This window comes from Phyllopteryx taeniolatus, chromosome 8 (assembly GCF_024500385.1).
Source record: "Phyllopteryx taeniolatus isolate TA_2022b chromosome 8, UOR_Ptae_1.2, whole genome shotgun sequence".
In the NCBI taxonomy this organism is placed as follows: Eukaryota; Metazoa; Chordata; class Actinopteri; order Syngnathiformes; family Syngnathidae; genus Phyllopteryx; species Phyllopteryx taeniolatus.
The window spans coordinates 6,357,160-6,377,500 of NC_084509.1; the positions used below are offsets into that span (position 1 = coordinate 6,357,160).

Genomic DNA, 20,341 nt, shown 5'->3' on the forward strand with positions numbered 1-20,341 from the left:
TGTCTGTGCAACTTCAGCATTGCAGATGCCACATCTGATATTTTGACATAAGAAAGTGGATTGTCACACAGTGACACAGCGTCCTGTGGTGAGATAATTAGATGCGTGACAACAGGTTTCCGTAATAAGTGAGTGTCTCATGTAAAACTGTCTGGCTGTTGCAGAATACCACACAAAGATGGTGTCCTGCCTGTGATACTGATGTAATACATTTAAAAGTACAGCAAAGAGTAGACCGGGGGAAAGCACATCCGGCCTATCCAGTCTCTGACCTGCACTTGCACTGTTCATGAAGTCAAAATAAAATGTAAACATATTTTTATTTGGAAGGTGGTACTTTTATTTGGATGAGCACGCATATGGACTGTACAAGCGAACAACACCTACCAGGTTTTTATGCAGGATTGCCAACTGACATTTTTGCTATATTTAGTCACATTTCTGACACCTCTAGTGACTTTTTTTTTTTTTTTTAAAGAGAGCCTGCTCTAAAAAAAATCCCAACAGTGCCTGAATGTTAACAGCATTCCACAGTCAAGGGAATAGGGCCCAAGAGATTTAGCCTGATAATAATCAAATCAACAGTATATGTTTTGTGTGTATTTTCATTCATCATTGTATTATATATCAGTCAGTGTCAATAATATACAGTACTCTGTCTGTCTGTCTATAGTATCTAGAATGAGCTCAAAGCTCTCAGCACATTTTAAACGTAGAAAAAAAATACGCACATTGTTGACATTCATTTGTGAATCTTGATTAAATACATACAGTAGTAATATCATGTTAGTATGTGTATAAATATCCTTTTAGTGACTGCTTATAATTATATTTAAAACCGTTTTTTAAAATTATAACAAGTAGCGGCTTACTAAAAAAGAAATTTTAATGCTTCATATTAATACATTGAATTAATATGGAACACAGTTGAGGTTAGAATATTGGCGTGGCCCGCGCCAACCGTTCCAGTTTCTCAATTTGCCCCTTTGGAAAATATATTGCTGACCACCTGCATAGAGTAAATAATTCTTATTACTGTAATAATTAACAGGCTATATTCAGACCTTGTCCCAGCCAATTGGCAAAGCTGAAACAACACCCTTGGTTATCTTACACCCTTGGTTATCTTATCTTACGCTTTAATGTACCAATATAAGACAAGCAAGTTTGAAGTCTTCCATGAGATGATTAATTACATATACACAACACACTGCAGAGTATTATAATTGAGTTAGTTAAGAGAGGAGCATGACTGCTGGCAGAATGCATCATGTTGCAAGAGGAGTCAAAATAGAGGAAGTGAATATTGGGTCACTACACGTCTGTTTAGCTGAAACAGGATGTAGAGGCTCAAGCTGTTATTTTTGGCTGTCATTTTTCATTTCTCACCATGCATCACACATTATTGACTATATGCACAACAGCAAAAACAAATAAAGAAACAAACAAAAAACAATGTTCATTCAGTGGCTACCCTGATTGAAAATGTTTAATGGGTCTCTCCTCACCAGACCCACAGGGAGGATTTTAAAGTCATTGAACCCGTCATGTAATCAATTGATGACATTTGTAACTGCGGTCAAAGTAGATCACCCATTCCTGGAGATCCTGAGGAAGTTTGTATATCGTCCACTTGCATCACTCAGCTTTGTTTATCATATACAGTACTGTATAGTGGACCTGTACGTCCAGTCATCCTGGCGAACGGTGATCCGCACCGCCATCTTGTGGCCGCTCTGGATAATTACAACACAATGAACGCGAAATGGCAAGCCTCGAGGAAATAGCGAACAAGCAGATAAAAAAAAAATAAAGACACTTCATCTATCCATCTATCCACCCACCATTATCCTCACTCGGGTCGCGAGTGTGCTGGCGCAGCACACGTGTAGATGACGCCATACTTTACGTCATCATGCGCATGCGCAAAAAACCCAGCTCCTGCGTCACGTCCTGGTTCTGGGTCTGACGTGTCTAAAAACTGTTTTGCACTAGTGGTGGCTCCAACTCGTGGGGGGTTTACTTTCAATTTAAGTATTTTTGGTGAGTTATGATGTTGCCGGGGATCTGGAAATCCTCCTTAAACGGTTCTCCGTTTTATTTTTATTTGGTAGGCCTTCAGTTTGTACCTTTTTAACCCGTTTTACCCTCGCTAATCCAGGTTACGTGGTGACAAGATGCTAGATTTCTTCACCATCTTCAGCAAAGGGGGGATAGTGCTGTGGTGCTTTCAGGGAACCGGGGTCCCCGAGTCCTTTACCGGCCCCGTCAACGCGCTGATCCGCTCCGTAATCCTGCAGGTGAGCCTCGGTGAACGGTTCACGTCCAATGACGGGGGGTCTTGACAGCGGTGCGAACGGCTAATGCTAACAGGTAGCAGCGCACAGTACTGCTACGTGACATTATTCAATCTTTCACGCGAGAACCGTTTTTAACTGCCCTTATTTTGTACTCAAAGATACCGAAACCGTATCGTTAACCTGTAGTGACTTTTTGAAGCTGCCCAAGAAAAGTGTGCAGTGTAGTAAATTGTTTTTTCGCTAGTCTTGTTGACATGTCCACACGTCACTTTCCAGGAGCGAAGTGGAAATAAGTCGTTCACTCATGAGGCCCTGAATCTTAAGTATAAACTGGATAACGAGTTTGAGTTGATTTTTGTGGTAAGTCCGTGAACGCAGCACCCTTTATTGAAAATATCGTGAGAATGTATTCTGACCTATGTGATTCCTTCATCCTCCCTTTTTGTGTGTTTCTGCTCCTCTTGCTGTTCAGGTGGGTTTTCAAAAGATCCTCACGCTGACCTATGTGGACAAGTTAATAGATGACGTCCAGCTGAATTTCAGGGACCGTTATAAGAATGAACTGGAGCAAAAGGGAGCAATGAAGCTTCTCAACCACAGTTTCGAGTTTGAGGGTGACTTCAAAATGCTTCTTCGGTAATTACACGTCTGACAGGCCTGTCACGATAATGACTAGATCGACCTACCGGTCGATAAATAAAATGGACACGATAGTTTTTCCGGACTCGATAAGTTCTCATTGTTGTGGTGTCACACAGCGAGCCGACAACGAGTTGGACGGTTGTGTCATTAGACGCAGGTGGGCTTGTGGAATGCTGGTGGACTGGCGTTGGCTCCGTCCAATACTCCTCAGCCTTGCTCTATGTGCTGCACATAGATAATGTTCTGTAGCTCGCGTGCTAATGAGCTCACAAGCTATGGAGCTAAACAGCTCGCTCCGCCGTGGCGACGTCATTTAAAATTGGTTAAGAAAACCGGTCACCATTTTTTCTCCATTTCAACTGTGCTGGATTTCCGGCACTTGGATTTAGCGGCGGTCCACCAAAATCAGGTTTTCTCATTGTTTCATGCAAGGTAGTACTTGTTCTTTTCCAATGATGATGTTGGGAAATCCCTTCATCAACTCCTTTTTGAAATTTTCAATTCAGATGAGATTTTCTGGGATTCTGACAAAGATGAAACTGTTCCTCGATTTCAACATCCAAAATCACACGTTCTTAAGATTCGGACATAAATGAAAACTATATGGATGTGATGAACTATTATCATTCTTGTTTTCTATGAAGTTTGAAATAATTTTGACGATGTGCTTGCTCTCGCTTTGGCCCGGAAAATGAGATGGCTTGAGTGGACGCTGCCAAAGAAAAATCTGAGAAATTTCGGTTCCGGTTTCTCATTTCGATTCCGGTTCCAAACGATTCTTTTAGGGGACTGGGTCAAAAAAAAGTTTGCATGTTTTAATTAAAGGGTGTCCAAATTATGAACATCCACTTTCTTAGCAGCCCACAACATAGACTAAAATGAACATGCGACTCAGGGTTCTTTATAACCAGGATCAATATCAAACCTATGAACTAAAAGTAATGGGCAAATCATACCGAGGCTTTGGAGCTTGTGTCACTCTTCCTGAAGCGGAGTGATTCGATACGCTGTCGGCGCTTGTATCAAAACACTAGTGTCACGTGACCGATGACGTTTGAAGCTTCGAACGTCGTCGCTGTTTCGCTTGACGCTTCATTCCTTCATGTTTCAAAGCTTTTCATTGGCTCATTGCGTTTCAACGCCTTCTGAGCCAATGACAGCTTGGCAGGTTTGACAGATTTGAGTGGTTTGGCGCCATACTAGCTATATAAGATGCATCATTATGCTTCAAAATGGTCTTGTGAGGAGAGAGTGAGAGTATTTTGGCAAGTCAACCATACAAGTCCCCAAATGACAAACCATTATCTTTAAAGGTTTTCATGCACACACACACGTTTCTGAATTCACACGCCATGATCATTTGGAAAGTAGGAATGATCTCTAATCCTGTTAGCGACTTTTAGTACAGTTTTTAAATAAAGCTCAAAGCTTTAAATAAACCCTTAACCAACATTTAACCACATTTAACACAATTTGCATGTATTCTTTGGGTTAATCTGGAATGTGTTTTAAGAGTATAGGGGAGAGCATCTGCATATTTTATTGTAATGACTTTACAATCATTTTGGTATGAATGAACAAAACACTTGAATGACCATACAGACTTTACTGAACTTTTATTGCTGTCATGAAAAAACAGTGCCAGTGCTTCAGTCGTGCTCTTTAGAGGTTGCTATGGCTTCGGTTGTCCACCAGATGTCACCATCACCGAAGCCTTGAAGCTCTGACTCTTTCGGCACAATTGTTAGGAAAGCCTCAGTGCGTCATAAGGCTTCAATTGCCCACCACTAGCCATCCATCCATTTTCTTTACCACTTATCCTCACAAGGGTCGCTGGCGTGCCGGAGCCTATCCCAGCTATCTTCAGGCAGGAGGCGGGGTACACCCTGAACCGGTCGCCAGCCAATCGCACGGCACATAGAAACAAACAACCATTCGCACTCACATTCACACCTACGGGCAATTTAGAGTCCTCAATCAACCTACCACGCATGTTTTTGGGATGTGGGAGGAAACTGGAGTGCCCGGAGAAAACCCAATGCATGATGGACAAGCAGGCAATAGGATTACTGCAGGAGAGTCATCTTCATACTACTACTTAGAGTCCTCAATCAACCTACCACGCATGTTTTTGGGATGTGGGAGGAAACTGGAGTGCCCGGAGAAAACCCAATGCATGATGGACAAGCAGGCGATAGGATTACTGCAGGAGAGTCATCTTCATACTACTACGTGACGTGTAAAAAGAAGTAAACCTTTGAAAACACCAAAGTATCCATTCAGTAACACAAATACACACACTGCATAAATCCAAGTTATCATTATTTTGCAAATTTTTTCAAACCATCACGTCATCAACCCGTAGTAATGCTAGTTATCGCAGCATACAGGGGTAGTCTGCTACCTGTTTCCCGGGCCTTGGTCACGTGATGTTTGCAAGCGGGACTGCAGTTAATTTTGGTCAACAGCAGAGTGTGATATTGCCAAACATGGCGGCTCCCTGAAATGTATGAAAATTTATGACTTAATGTTAATTCTTATTCCACAAATGCAATATCAATCAGAACACTGTGTTTAGACTGGTGGTGCCACATCCAATGTATCCTTGGGGGAAAAAAAGGGCTTTAGTTCCCCTATGTAGATGAATAATTTTATACTGCGCTTGTGTTGGAGTTGTAATGTACAGCATTACATTGTTAAATGTATTTTCAGCAGTCATTTCAGCCATAAGATGCTGTCTGTGATGAATCTACCTTTGCGTGGGATTGTATATGATGATATGTTTCTAATGTCAAATTTGTTTTCCACCAGAGAGGCAGAAGAGGGCAGCAAAGCTCGGAGTCCCGCACCCATGCGCTCTTTTAAGGAGTCCGAAAAATCCCAAAAAACTGTGAAGTCAATGATAGAAATAAAGGGTGGGGAAAAAGAAAAGGAGCAGGGTAGCAAGAAGAGCAAGAATACCAAAAAGGAAGGTAAGTGTTCTTGTTGGAGCATTATTAATAAGAACATCATTTTTATTACTTACTAGATCTTGTTGTACAATCTTTTCCAACTCCTGTGGTAAAACTTGTCAAAGCAGATCAAGGCAAAGGCACGTCTTCTGCCCCGAAGCTGGTTGAGAATGGCAACCATGGCCTTACTGCTGAAGAGATCATGCAGAAGAAGAGAGAAGAGTTCTTTCGCAAGCGCACAGCTGGGCCTGCTGAAAAAGTCAGGTGAGCGATTATGTTGAATATTACCTTTTCGGAAGATAATTCAGTGCAACCTCCAAAATCGAACGGCTTGAAGACAGTCTGTTTACGTCATGGTAACTCCATTCAGGCATCTGTCTATCTTCTACCACTTATCATGATCAGGGTCACAGGTGAGAGGTGGGATACTACCTGGCTAGGTCACCAGGTACATAGTCTTTCACACTCACATTGATACTCCAGAAGCATTGGGGAGAACATCGTCACAGGAAAGCCTGAGCAGAAAATTGAACTACTGGCTGGGAGGCAGCCACGCTAACCACTTTCTGTTTTTTTGTAACTTCCAGTGCCTCTTGTTGTTTTCATCACATTTGTAATTTTCTCTTACTTTTACTCGACTCGGAAAAAGCAAGACAAAGGAAAAAAAATAAAAAAAAACAATACACTTGCTGAGTTAATCCTTTGATGCAGGCTGAAATGAGGTGATTGTGCATTGAACTTTGGAGGTTCCACTGTACTAAGTTCACTTCATTTATCTGAGACAGTATTTGGAAACGGTGTCCCTTTTTGATTCGCAGGTGATAGAGACCGAGCCCTACGACAAATTGCGAAAATCCACGATTGACACCACCCCCAAAAAAAGTTTGCCTATTGATGTCAGAAAATGGTTTCAAAGCCTACTTTTGTTTATATGAAGCTCCTCAACTCACTTTAACATAGTTCATTGGCACTAAGTTGCCACAAGATGGTGGCAAAAATCTACACTAGTCTAAATGAAGCTCCAAAACTCACTTCTATATATTTCCTTGGCAATAAGATGGCACAAAAGCACTACTAATATTGGTCTGAGCACCAAACCACCAAATACCGAATAATGGAGGATAGGTTCCCCCGCCCAAAATCTGTGAATGTGAATTTGGGAATGCTGATCCGAGAGTATGATACTCTATCATACTGTATCTTTTTGTGCAACTCTACCACGCGTTCATGCTGTATTGTTCTGTTGTCGAGCAAGTCTTGAAGTATTGCAGTGTAGATCCTCATTGAATAACGTATGCTATTAATTGATCTGGTGGCGTGTCATCTTACTCCTAGTAAGTCTCCAAAGCCTCAGAAGCCCAGGGAGAAACAGAGGCGTGTTTGGGACATGGGTGGTAGCAGTACCAAGGACCTGGACTACAGTGATAAGAATGGAGAGAGTTCTCCTAATGGTTGTGACCAAAACCAGGATGCTCCTATTGATGCTGTATGTATCAACTATACTCTCTAGTTGAATGACATGTATTAGTTAAATAAATACTGTTTAATAACGTCTACATTTTTCAGGGGGTGCAGCTAAACTCCATGAAGGGAGATTTGCCGTCTGTGGAATGTGATTCTAGTGACGACGACGAGGAGGAGGAGGAGGAAGAAGAAGAGAGAGTGGTTGTCAATGCAACATTGAAGACAAGGTATAGCTGTTTGGCTTTTATCATTCAGTTTGAAATTGTGTGAATGCAAAACTTTCTAGAAAAAATGTTGTGAAATCTTGTCAGTGGCAAGAAGAGCGGTGGTTTTGGGGGCATGTTTGGCATGCTGAAGGGACTGGTGGGCTCCAAGAGTCTGAACCTGGAGGACATGGAGCCAGTTTTAGAGAAGATGAGGGACCACCTCATTGGTAGGAGATTGATCCAGGCCCCCCCATTCTCGTCATTGTTGACTGATAGGTCATCATTGTTGGTTTGTCCTTCACAGCAAAGAATGTAGCAGCCGAAATCGCCTCACAGCTTTGTGACTCTGTAGCCAAAAAACTGGAAGGCAAAGTCATGGGCACCTTTACCAGTAAGTAAAGTTAAGTAAATATTCATTTTTTATTTTATTTTATGTAGTTATTTGGTCAAATAACACAGTAAATTGCATATTTAATTGATACACATCTGTCTTCTGTGTCTGTAGCTGTTGCCTCAACAGTTAAGCAGGCCCTGCAAGAGTCGCTGGTGCAGATTCTGCAGCCCAAGCGCAGGGTGGATATTCTGAGAGACGTTATGGAGACGCAGAGCCAGAGGAGACCTTTCGTCATTACCTTTTGTGGTGTCAACGGGGTTGGAAAGTCCACCAACCTGGCAAAGGTGAGTTTGCATTGTACAGATGTAAATTTAAAAGCACACCGGCTTTAACATTAGCTGCACGTAGGCAATTTAGTAAGATTCAATGCAAGTGTTGTAGCAACAATTGTACCTTTACAAAGATACAAATGCTCAATTTTGACTTCCATTGTCAGAGAGCGAAGTGGACCCCCGCTATTCGCAGGGTGTAGGGACAGGGCCGAACTGGGAATAGGGAAAATCTGCAGATACTTGACAGCCATTTTACGACCCCAATTCCAATGAAGTTGGGACGTTGTGTTAAACATAAATAAAAACAGACTACAATGATTTGCAAATAATGTTCAATCTATATTTAATTGAATACACTACAAAGACAAGATATAATGTTCAAACTGATAAACTTGGTTTTTAGCAAATAATCATCAACTTAGAATTTTATAGCTGCAACACGTTCCAATAAAGATGGGACAGGTGTCAAAAAAGACTGAGAAAGTTGAGGAATGCTCATCAAACACCTGTTTGGAACATCCCACAGGTGAACAGGCTAATTGGGAACAGGTGGGTGCCATGATTGAGTATAAAAGGAGCTTCCCTGAATTGCTCAGTCATTCACAAGCAAAGCTGGGGCGAGGTTCACCTCTTTGTGAACAAGTGCGTGAGAAAATAGTCGAACAGTTTAAAGACAATGTTCCTCAACGTACAATTGCAAGGAATTTAGGTATTTCATCATCTACGGTCCATAATCAAAAGGTTCAGAGAATCTGGAGAAAGCACTGCATGTAAGCGGCAAGGCCGAAAACCAACATTGAATGCCCGTGACCTTCGATCCCGCAGGCGGCACTGCATCAAAAACCGACATCAATGTGTAAAGGATATCACCACATGGGCTCAGGAACACTTCAGAAAACCAATATCAGTAAATACAGTTTGGCGCTACATCCGTAAGTGCAACTTGAAACTCTACTATGCAAAGCAAAAGCCATTTATCAACAAGACCCAGAAACTCCGCCGGCTTCTCTGGGCCCGAGCTCATCTAAGTTGGACTGATGAAAAGTGGAAAAGTGTTCTGTGGTCCGACGAGTCCACATTTCCAATTGTTTTTGGAAATTGTGGATGTCGTGTCCTCCGGGCCAAAGAGGAAAAGAACCATCCAGACTGTTATGGTTTGGGGCTGTGTTAGTGCCAATGGCATGGGTAACTTACATCTGTGAAGGCACCATTAATGCTGAAAGGTACATACAGGTTTTGGAGAAACATATGCTGCCATCCAAGCAACGTCTTTTTCGTGGACGCCCCTGCTTATTTCAGCAAGACAATGCCAAACCACATTCTGCACATGTTACAGCGTGGCTTCTTAGTAAAAGAGTGCGGGTACTAGACTGGCCTGCCTGCAGTTCAGACCTGTCTCCCATTGAAAATGTGTGGCGCATTATGAAGCGTAAAATACGACAACGTAGACCCCGGACTGTTGAACAGTTGAAGCTGTACATCAAGCAAGAATGGGAAAGAATTCCACCTAGAAAGCTTCAACAATTAGTGTCCTCAGTTCCCCAACGTTTATTGAATGTTGTTAAAAGAAAAGGTGATGTAACACAATGGTAAACATGACCCTGTCCCAGCTTTTTTGGAACGCGTTGCAGCCATAAAATTGTAAGTTATTTGCTAAAAACAATAAAGTTTATCAGTTTGAACATGAAATATCTTGTCTTTGTCGTGTATTCAATTAAATATAGGTCGAACATGATTTGCAAATCGTTGTATTCTGTTTATATTTAGGCTTAACACAACGTCCCAACTTCATTGGAATTGGGGTTGTACTTGCATTAGAAATGTATTTATTTTATTTTAAAATCCCCAAAATTCTTGAATAAGCAGGGATAAAACACCGATAAGTGTTTTTGGAGTTGGTTCCCCCCCAAAAAGGAAAAAGAAAAATGAAAAAAAAAATACGTAAAACATTTTGCAAAAAAAAATCCTCAAATTGGGGGTAGGAGCCGTGAATATGCGGACGGTCCAACTGTATTCATTTACACGTGTGGACCAAAGTCTTGGTAACCCTCTGTTAATGAAAGAAAAACCCACAGTGGTCCCAGAAATAACTTGAATCTGAAAAAGTAATAATACATAAAAATGTAATGAAAATTATTCAATGAAACTCAGACATTGGTTTCAAATTACAGTGTAACAGAATTATTTAAAAAAACTAACTCATGAAACAGGCCTGGACAAAAATGATGGAACCCCTAGAAAAGATGGAAAATAATTTGACAAAGGGACATGTTCAAACAAGGTGTCTCTTCTAATTAGCATCACTGGTGTCTTCAAACTTGCAATCAGTTTGTCGGCCTATTTAAAGGGTGACAAGTAATCACGGCGCTGTTTGGTGACATAGTGTGTACCACCCTAAACATGGACCAGAGGAAGTGAAGGAGAAAGTTGTCTCAGGAGATTAGGAAGAAAATTAAAGACAACCGCATTAAAGGTAAAAGTTTGAACACCATCTCCAAGCAGCTTGTTGTTCCTGTGACTACAGTTGCACATACACATGTGGATACAAATTGTTGGTACCCCTCTGTTAATGAAAGAAAAACCCAGTGGTCACAGAAACAACTTTAATCCGACAAAAGTAATAATAAATAAATAAAAAAGTGATGGAAAATTGAGCAATGAAAATTAGACATTACTTTTGTATTGTGATTCAACACAATTATTTTAAAACACAAACTCATGAAACAGGCCTGGAAAAAAAATATGGTACCCTTAAGTTAATGTTTTGTTGCACAACATTTTGAGGCAATCAAACAATTTTTGTAACTTTCAAAGAGATTTCTGCACCAGGTATTTTGTCCCACTCTTCAGCTTTGTCTCAGTCACGGGCCATCGGTCTTGCAACAGGATAATGACCCAAACACAGCTAAAAACAGCCAAGAATGGCTAAGAGTAAAACATTGGACCATTCTGAAGTGGCCTTCTATGAGTCCTGATCGCAAGCCTATTGAACATCTGTGGAAGGAGCTGAAACATGCCGCCTGGCGAAAGCACGATTTAAACCAGAGACAACTGGAATAGTTTGCTCATGAAGAGTGGGTCAAAGTACCTGCTGAGAGGTGGTAAAAGGGATGAGCAGCACAGACATAACACTGAAACTAGATAGTGACCTTGGTCCATGTTGTTTTGTTTTTTCTCTCCCTGAAGTCACTTCTATCCTCACTGTCACATTTACTATACTCACACCCGTCCTCTTCTCGGCCCAGATCTCTTTCTGGCTCATCGAGAACGGTTTCACAGTGCTGATTGCGGCCTGCGACACGTTCCGCGCCGGGGCGGTGGAGCAGCTGAGAACCCACCAGCGCCGCCTGAACTCGCTGCACCCTCCGGAGAAGCACGGAGGACGAACAATGGTCCAGCTCTATGAGAAGGGCTATGGGAAGGATGCTGCTGGAATTGCAATGGAGGCCATTGCCTATGGTAAGATAGTGCTTTTGTTTCAAACGACATGGATGAAAATTATCTATGAGAATGCGTTCCCTTCTGTGATGCTGGATGACTTCCAAGTTGTTCTAATTGTAATATAATTAGATGATTAAATTCCCATTCCCACCACACTTCAGGTGTACAGCTGGGTTCACGACCCTTGTCCTGTCTTTCCCTCACAGGGTGTAGCACGACTGCCCCCCACAACACTCATATCTAATGTGTCATTGTTCTAGGTATATAAAGATTTACTTTCATCTTGTTCACAGCTGGTGCTTTGTTTTTTGTTGTCTTCTTTTCTCACTCCCCTCTAGAAACCTCATACTGATGGACTTTGATTCTCAATAAATATCTATCAAAATACTAAGAAACCACAGCGGCAGCTTAAAAAGTCCACTGTGACACATACAAATACATAAAAAAAAAAAAGCAAACATTCCACTTAAAAATAATGTAAGGTGAATTGTTCCACGCTTGAACTGTCATCATCATAAACTGTATAGTCACTGTTTTAACTCACATATTAACATCTTAACTGTGAGTTAGCTGCTTTAAAATAAATCCAATGAACCAAAACTACTCACCCTTTGAACTTGCCTGACGGACACACAATAGGAAACAGGAAGGTTGTTTATCCAGCCTGTAATGAAAGTCAAATTGAAAACAAAAAAACTATGCAACATTTACACTCATCTGTCTGTGCAGCTCGCAACCAGGCTTTCGACGTGGTGCTGGTGGACACTGCGGGGCGTATGCAGGACAACGCCCCCCTCATGACAGCGCTGGCTAAACTCATTGCTGTTAACATGCCTGACCTTGTGCTATTCGTCGGTGAGGCTCTGGTGGGCAACGAGGCAGTCGATCAATTGGTAAGCCCTAACCCAGTGCCCCCACCCTTGAGATGAATTTGAAACTATTTGAGGCAAGGAAGGAAAATTAATACAAAAGTGACATTCAAAGCTTGAGTCTTCATGAAAAGGTGAGCACGGGGAAAACATTACTCCACACAGAAGGGCCTGAGATAAGATTCAAAACTGGGACCTATTGACTGTAAGGTAGAAGTGCTTACAAATACTCTACCGTCTTGAACTACAAATTGCGAAAACGTATTCAATTGCATTTTTGCAAATTAAGGCCTTGATTACCCTTAAAAATACAAACCATTCACAGGTCTGAAGATTGACACGCTTGTCTAATTATTTCCAACCAGGAAGAATATTAATGCAAGACAATATTATTCAATAAATGTTGCTATGTGCAATTGCAATCACTGTTTATGCAAAAAAAAATAGGCAAAATGTAGTATAAAGTATTATAATATATTGAGCCCACCCCTCATGTTCACATTTAGGGAATGATATATGTTAAATTAGACCACAGTGACTTTGAAACTTGAGATAACTTGCTTAAAATGCGAGCATTGTTCATTTTAGGCTTCAACAGAGGGCAGTGTAGCACCGCTGATCAACTCTCCTCATAAATAAAACCCGTTGCTGCTGTTGTGGTGTAGAAAGGTGCCACGTGTCTATATTAACTTCTCGGTCTTGGCTCATCAGGTAAAGTTCAACCAGGCTCTGGCTGACCACTCTATGTCTGACAAACCTCGCCTCATCGATGGCATCGTGCTCACAAAGTTTGACACCATTGACGACAAGGTATGTTAAAATGCGCTTGACTGAATCCGAACATTTGACGCACCATGCTTTCTCCTTCACAGGTTGGCGCGGCTATCTCCATGACCTACATCACGGGCCAGCCAATAGTGTTCGTGGGCACCGGGCAGACGTACAACGACCTCCGCAGTCTCAACGCCCGCGCAGTGGTCAGCGCCCTGATGAAGGCTTAAGAAGGCTGCACGCTCTGATCTTTGTCATCAGACATTATGAGGAAGCCAACGCTGCCCCCTGCTGAAAGCCTGTGCTACACTCTATATCTCGTGTCCTGTCTTTCTGTTCAGGACACTATTCTCCCAGCTTTAGGCCGGCCTGAAAGGACGACGGTGCATTTGAAAACCACACAACCAGAGGAGCCTCCCTTTTTCTTTGACACTCAATGATTTGGGCCAAATTGAGAAGTACCTCATCATTCGCATGAGTTTTGAATTATTGCTCCTAACTAATGGACCTTGGTTTACCCAGTAAGAACTAGTTTAACTACAAATATCTGGCATTTTGTCAGTCATTACCCCACCTAAATGAGGTCAGGTTGACAGCAGCTGCCTGTGCCTGTGCAATGCTTAGTGACCATAGTGCCTATTTGTCTCCTGTTGTCATGGTTGCCTCTCACATCAAGGACATATGGAACTACTCCTACTCAAGAGGAAAAGATGGAGTTGGAATTGGTTGACGGTCTTGAATTGGATTTAAATATACACATCATCTTAAAGTGAGCCATATGGCCCAACAGAGCATTTGATCTGGCCCACCATGCAATTCAAACACCAAACACAACTTCAGACAAATCGTTATTAGAAGTGCCAAAACATTGAATTCACAAATGCCCCAAAACATTTCTTGGATTGCGGTCACATTTCTTCCCCCATAAATGTACTATGGCCCCTGATAGGAAAGAGGTTCCCCACTCCTGCTGGAACAAGTGTCTGTTCTAAGTTGAGCGGTACTGCACTGTGTTCCTCACCAGCCTAATTAATAATTAGATTTAATCAGAGACACAGAAATACTTTTTGTAAATGAATGATTGACATGACCCGTTTCCCCCAGAATGGTTATTTGTGTTCCACTTTTTTTTTTTTTTTCTTCATTCATAGGAGGAAAGAACTCAAACATCTCCACCCCATGACGTGCAGTACTGCAATTAGAGAATCTAAGGTTATTTATGAGAATGTAAACATTTCTACATAAAGCTGTTGTACAAGGCCTGAATTGTGAAACTTCCTTTGTGGTTGCCCCCCCTTTTTTTGTCATCAGACTGAACAACAACAAATGGGATACCAAAAGCTTTATTTTGAAAATAGTACTTATAAATACTATATCACAAACACGAGTACTTACAATACAAAAGACAAAGAACATTTCTGCACAGGAGTGGCAAGTTGCTACTTGCAGGACAATGCCTTGCAAAAAAAAAAAAAAGCTATTGTCATGACATATTCATGCAGTACAGTGTAAATGAGTAGTTACCCTGTTTTTGTGTTGAGTGAGGAAGACCCCAACCTCATTGAATGTATAGATCACATCTGCTCTGCACACAGAGAGCAGGTGTAACGAGAAAATGTGCTTACCATACAAGCCAATGTGACGACTCATGGCCATCACACAGTGAGTCACATCCATCATGAATAGTTTATCATCAACAGTATGCTGTACTTCTACCGGAGTGTCCCGAACTTCAATTTAGCTTCCCTTTTAAATAACCACAAAGAAAATGACAGACACAGGCCACAATGATCAGACAGTATACTAATTCCTTGTGGGAGCACAATGCAAAATAAAAATATTGCATTGTGGAAAAAAACATGGGGAATTTAAGTGCATGTTAAAAACAGCGTCAACAATATTGAAGACTTCCATGAACACTATCATATCATGCAAAGTCAGCTGAAATTACTGGAACATCAGCAGTTCTTTTGACTCCGAAGGAGCAAACAGACTTTTGACTTCCTAGCCCGGCGAACATGAAGGAAGAGAACAGTCTCGTTTCCTGCAGTGAAAGTCTGGTATGTGGCCACAGCTTGATGTCAGCGAGAAGAAGCATTGAGTCCTAACCTTGGAGGTATTTCTGACCGTTAAAGCCGTTCCGCTGCCCCCACCCCCCATTTTAAAACCCTGGAAATACAGATAGAAAGGGTGTACAGTAAACAAATGTAGGCACATGAAGTCATCAATCAAAGCTAACGAGTACAGTGTAACCTCCATAGTTACGATATTTGGAGAAAAATATAATCAAAAACACCATGCATGACGCCATGCAATAAAATATGCAAATGTATTCAGCTCAGTGAGTATTTTAAGGTTTAACTCAGAAGTGTGTTTTGCTTTGGCTTTTTTTTTTGTAATGACAAAAGTTTAATGACTAACAACATCCCATCTCTGCCAGGCGTTTTCAAAGAGTGAGTAGTTTGAAACTATTTTAATTTGCAGTTTTGCCATGTTGACAGGTTGAGCCTGGAATTAATTCACTTTCCATGATTTTCTCTGTGAAGAAGTGTGTTGAAATCAGAACATCTCGGAAGTCAATCAGTGTTATGGATCAAATTGTGCCCGACTTTGGCGGTTACACTGTATCTAGAAAATACTCATTGGACATGCATGTTTCAATCATATGCTGGATTTACACTGCATGGTTCAAGTGACACAATTCAGATGTTTTTTTGCTTTTTTTTTTTTTTTTTTTGCTCTCAAATGTCCCAATTGTCATGAACAGGAAAAAAAAAAAAAAAACATGGAATCAGATTGTAAACCGACCGACCTCCAAATGTGGATACAAATCTGAACAGTATGATATATGTGCCAATGTGAGTACAGTATACACAGATCAGATGTACCCCATCAATGAGAGTCTGACGTCATGGAAATACACTGATTGGTTATGTATACACGTTCACATCTGCCCAAACAACACGAATAAACAAAAAACATCCACTGTAAATTAAACAACAGCAAAATCATACACATTTAAATGTGTTACCTAAGAGGTGTGTCAATCATTAAATAAGCAAACTAATTTCCAGGACAGCCAGTGTAGTAATTGGGCAGTTACCCTAAAATCTGATTACAAAAAAGGTTGAAGCAAAATCTAGACCTCGACGCTTGGCAGGGATCATTTTTATACATGTACTAATGTTACTGCAGTCACATGCACCAACCATTTCATGGAGAAATAAGCCAACTCTCTCTCACAGAGGCTAGAACCTGCCTTTCAAAGCCATACACAGCCAAAGTCATACACACTACAGTAGATGTCTCTGGTGACCCCAAGTAGCCTAAATTAATACCTGCGCCTGACAAACCATTTCCAAAAAATTATGGTCTTCTGGCCAGTCTGCGGTCTTCCCCATATTGAACCCAACTGAGACAATTGAACCAAACAAACAATTAAATGACACCTGGCAAAACCTGTGCAGGTGCTTTGAGAGTTCAGTAGATGATTAGTGTGTGACACTCAGTTTAAAACATTTATCTGGGCTGATTTCTTCACAGAATTAAACATTTTTGAATTCCTGATTTTGTGGGTTTAGGAGCTGGAAATACGGTACATTCTTGAAATTGTTTGAATTGTGGGTCCCAAATCTATAATGTATGAAAGTTTAACTTTTTGAATGGAATTATGGAAATAAATCTTCTTTTCCATGATATTAAATTTTTTTTTGGAAAGGGTCTGTACATGCACAAATATCCATACAATACTCTCTGCTAAAAATATCGCGATAGCCGCAGCCCTAGTTTCATGTCTTCTGTCATGTGGGATCTGTCACTTGAAATGTACATTAAAAAACAAGAGAATCAAAACAAAATCGGATATTGACATAACATTGGAATTGAACACTTGGACCTGCAGGGTAAATCCAGCCTAAGAGGTGCGTCTTCAATCAGCAACATTATGCCTTAAACCAAACACCCAACACACTCTGGAATAAACCACATTTCAATACCAAGAGTGAATTTTAGTCTGCATAGTCAAAACACCTGGTAGAACTTATATTTGGCTGATGGAATGATAGCAGATAGTGTAGTTACTGCCTTTGCCCTAAATCAAATGAAATGTAACGTAAACCTTTAAGAATTTCTGTCCATCAAACCACATATGAACACTGTACCTTACCCCAGTCATTGGTTGAAACATCTCGAAAGCAGATCTCGTTGGCCAGCCGCTCCAAGTACTCGGGTAGGTCCGAGTATTCGTCCCCGTACGAAATGACCTTGATGCCTTTGTCGAGCATGTTGTCGCGTAGCTTCTTGAACTCCCCCACGTCCTCGCGCCGCACAAGCATGAAGTGCTCCAGGTCGGACTTGTGTTTGACAGCCTCCAAGAACAACGCCTGAAAGGTTGTGTCGTCAACGGTGCGACCGCAGCCCAGGAAAACAAATGATTTGGTCTCGTACAGCTTCTGGATCTCACGCTGTGGAACCCGGTGATAATATGCATTACTGGTCTCTACAGTCATTTCTTATGTAGCACTCTCCTATCCATCTCAGTGATTCCACAACACAGTGTGCCGTGAGAGATCATCAGGCGTCCCGCTACATATAATCCAGTTTCATTTTTTTCCCCAAAGGAACATAAACGCCTCAAACATTGTTTTGTCATCGAGAGCCATTATTAAACCAGCATGTCAGCTTCAAAATGTGCACATAATTTATATATTCAATTGCTAGCTAAGTTGTGTTTATTTCCCGTCCAATATTCTTCAAGTTAAATATGAGATTTACCCAATATAGATTATTATTAGTAAAATAAAATTGGCATTGAAAAATTGTGAACACCTTCCACCTAATAGATGGGTATTCTAACACTCACCATAACCTCTGTGTTCCTCAATACATTCTGGTAGCCAGCGGGGTGCAGCACAATACCACACGGGTTGGTGTAAACACCATGGATGTGTAAAACGCTTAACCTTCGCTTCTCTTGAGCCCACTCCAACACCTACACATGCACACACACACACACAAGGAAGAACACACACTTTATACAGCCCACTGCACACCATCCTGTTCTGACTGGGTAGGGAGGGAGTAGCAGTAAGAGGATGTTAAAGCCCTGATGGAGATGTGACATAAATACCACGACTGAGAGGCACAATAATAGGTCTCCACCAGCAAAATATTTTCATTTGAAACTTCAATCTCCATTGTTAGCATGGTGTTATAATTAGGGGACATTTATTTCAAATGTCGAGAGCACTGGTAAGAAATAATAGTATAATTTGTTGAGCATTGTGTGCTTCTTCTTAACCCAAAAGCAAATAGTGTCCCATATGTAAAAGTAGACTCAACCGTCCCCCACCTGTTGCAAACAGAAGGCTATTTCAGCTGTGATCATTATCTATTGGGCTAATATTGACCTTTGAGGAACTTCACTAAAAGGCTGTCATGGTGACTAAAAGGAGCAAATACAGGTAAGGTCATGTTTCAGTTGGTTTGGAATTTACAAATTAGAAATTACATTGCTTTAGTATTGCAAGAATTGTTTTTTTTGTAAGCTAATAATAAAGCTTTTGCTCACGTGCATGCTCCAGTGACCCTTGCCCTCCTTTGAAATTGCGGACTAGCTTCAAACTAGGCTAAACAGCTCAATCAATACCTCAGTGCAATGTAAACAGAAAGCTGTACCTTTTTCTCGTCCGTCAGATCCAAAGACTCCAGCTTGGTGCCTTGGTGAGCCGCGTAGATCTCCAACAGGTTATCGAAGTTGGTGGTGAGGACCAGCGCGCCACTCTCCATTAACTGCAGCACGGAGCGCAGTAGATGTTTCCCGGCGTGTTCCATCTTGCACTCCAAATCATCGAACACCTCATACAGGCAGTCCTTGAAGAATGTGGAACGCACATTGCCTGTTCTCTGGAAACAATACAAAGACACAATTGTTCAAATTTGTGGTTACACACTGCAACAAGAAACAGCAGCCTCTCGGCAAAAAGCGTTTTCTGATAAAAAGAAATGAAATATAGTGCAATCTCCAAAGCCTTTGGTGTCTGACCAAAATTTCCAAGGATCACATCAAATACCATACATATCTTGGACATTGAACTATCATAATAGCAATCTGACAAGTGGCTGCCATCTTTGTGGAATTTAAAAAAATAATAATTAACACTTCAAAGGCTTCTAAAATCCTCCATAACAAATACATTCAAGAAAAAACTATAGATGACAAAAGTATATGACCTTCTTCCAACTAATAATGTTAAATTTCCGCTATTCAAGTTATTTTTGTTGTTGTTATTTTCAGGAAATCTAGTCATGTTCTTAGTCATAATGTGTAACGTCAGTATATCACGAGGTTCCATGACGACACTAGACCTAGTTTCATCCAGCATCAAACATTTTATTTTTGACACAAGCACTGTAGATACAGAAGTCTCGGGACTCGTGTAATAAAAGCATGTAACTTGAGATCAAAACCAGCAGTAAGCAATTTTGTGTAACTCCTGCACAAGCAACACCTGTATATATCATAATACATTGTTAAGTAATTTCATGTGCAAATGTGAAGTTACTTTGTTACATGTGTAATGAAATAATTTAGTGACTGGGAGTGTAGTGGTACATACTGCTGCCTTGCACGCAGACGCCGCGGTTCAATTCTCAGTCAGTGCACCAACACCGAGCCATTGCTAGTCCCCAGCACGGATAAAAATGTGTCGGTTGTGTCAGGTATGACAGCTGGGGTAAAAACTGTGCCAAACAAATCAGGCAAGTGCCTTGCTGTGGCGACCCCAGACAGGGAAAAGCTGGAAGACGCTTCTTTAGTTATTGAATACTTTAAATTGTCCGAAGGTGTGAAAGTGAGCGTCAATGGTCTTTTGTATTTATGTGCAATGCATTTTGCCCAAACTCAGCTGGGATAGGTTCCTACTTGTGACCCTAATGAGGACAAAAAAGGATGGATTGATGTTCTTTGACAGTTAACAATATTAAAATGATCTTTAAAACCTCCTGTTAATACTGGTAAGTTTGTCATTCTA

At 41.1% G+C, this 20,341-nt stretch overlaps 2 protein-coding genes and 1 long non-coding RNA gene across 9 annotated transcripts in view; 1 reads left to right on the plus strand and 2 right to left on the minus strand.

The window, feature by feature from the left end:
* Positions 1 to 1,925: 1,925 nt before the first annotated feature.
* srpra (SRP receptor subunit alpha) lies at positions 1,926 to 14,570 on the plus strand. 3 transcript variants are annotated; one of them, XM_061781314.1, is made up of 15 exons: positions 1,926 to 2,043; positions 2,162 to 2,300; positions 2,577 to 2,660; positions 2,773 to 2,936; positions 5,754 to 5,914; positions 6,019 to 6,157; positions 7,229 to 7,379; positions 7,460 to 7,584; positions 7,669 to 7,790; positions 7,868 to 7,954; positions 8,069 to 8,241; positions 11,475 to 11,688; positions 12,400 to 12,563; positions 13,251 to 13,349; positions 13,412 to 14,570. In XM_061781314.1, exons 2-15 carry the CDS (start codon positions 2,178 to 2,180, stop codon positions 13,538 to 13,540), a joined length of 1,935 nt encoding a protein of 644 aa, XP_061637298.1. In that variant the 5' UTR covers positions 1,926 to 2,043; positions 2,162 to 2,177; the 3' UTR covers positions 13,541 to 14,570. The 3 variants fall into 3 exon arrangements, with proteins under 3 accessions (XP_061637298.1, XP_061637300.1, XP_061637299.1); XM_061781315.1 differs by having other exon boundaries at positions 1,927 to 2,043; positions 6,022 to 6,157; XM_061781316.1 differs by lacking the exon at positions 2,577 to 2,660.
* Positions 4,710 to 6,113, minus strand: LOC133481942 (uncharacterized). Its single transcript, XR_009789651.1, has 3 exons — positions 5,968 to 6,113; positions 5,347 to 5,442; positions 4,710 to 5,197 (listed from the first exon to the last, which is right to left on the minus strand). It is a non-coding gene; the product is annotated as an uncharacterized LOC133481942 (long non-coding RNA).
* A 67-nt stretch (positions 14,571 to 14,637) lies between the features above and the next one.
* The window catches only part of fam118b (family with sequence similarity 118 member B), a 27,381-nt gene continuing 21,677 nt past the window's right edge, over positions 14,638 to 20,341 (minus strand). For 3 of the 5 annotated variants that reach the window (XM_061781320.1, XM_061781321.1, XM_061781319.1), the window contains exons 4-6: positions 18,987 to 19,214; positions 18,172 to 18,300; positions 14,638 to 17,773 (exon numbers count right to left, since the gene is read on the minus strand). In XM_061781320.1, the coding sequence (XP_061637304.1) occupies positions 17,447 to 17,773; positions 18,172 to 18,300; positions 18,987 to 19,214 (684 nt within the window). In that variant the 3' untranslated portion in view covers positions 14,638 to 17,446. The remainder of the gene's footprint in view (positions 17,774 to 18,171; positions 18,301 to 18,986; positions 19,215 to 20,341) is intronic. The other 2 variants (XM_061781322.1, XM_061781323.1) reach the window with 2 other exon arrangements.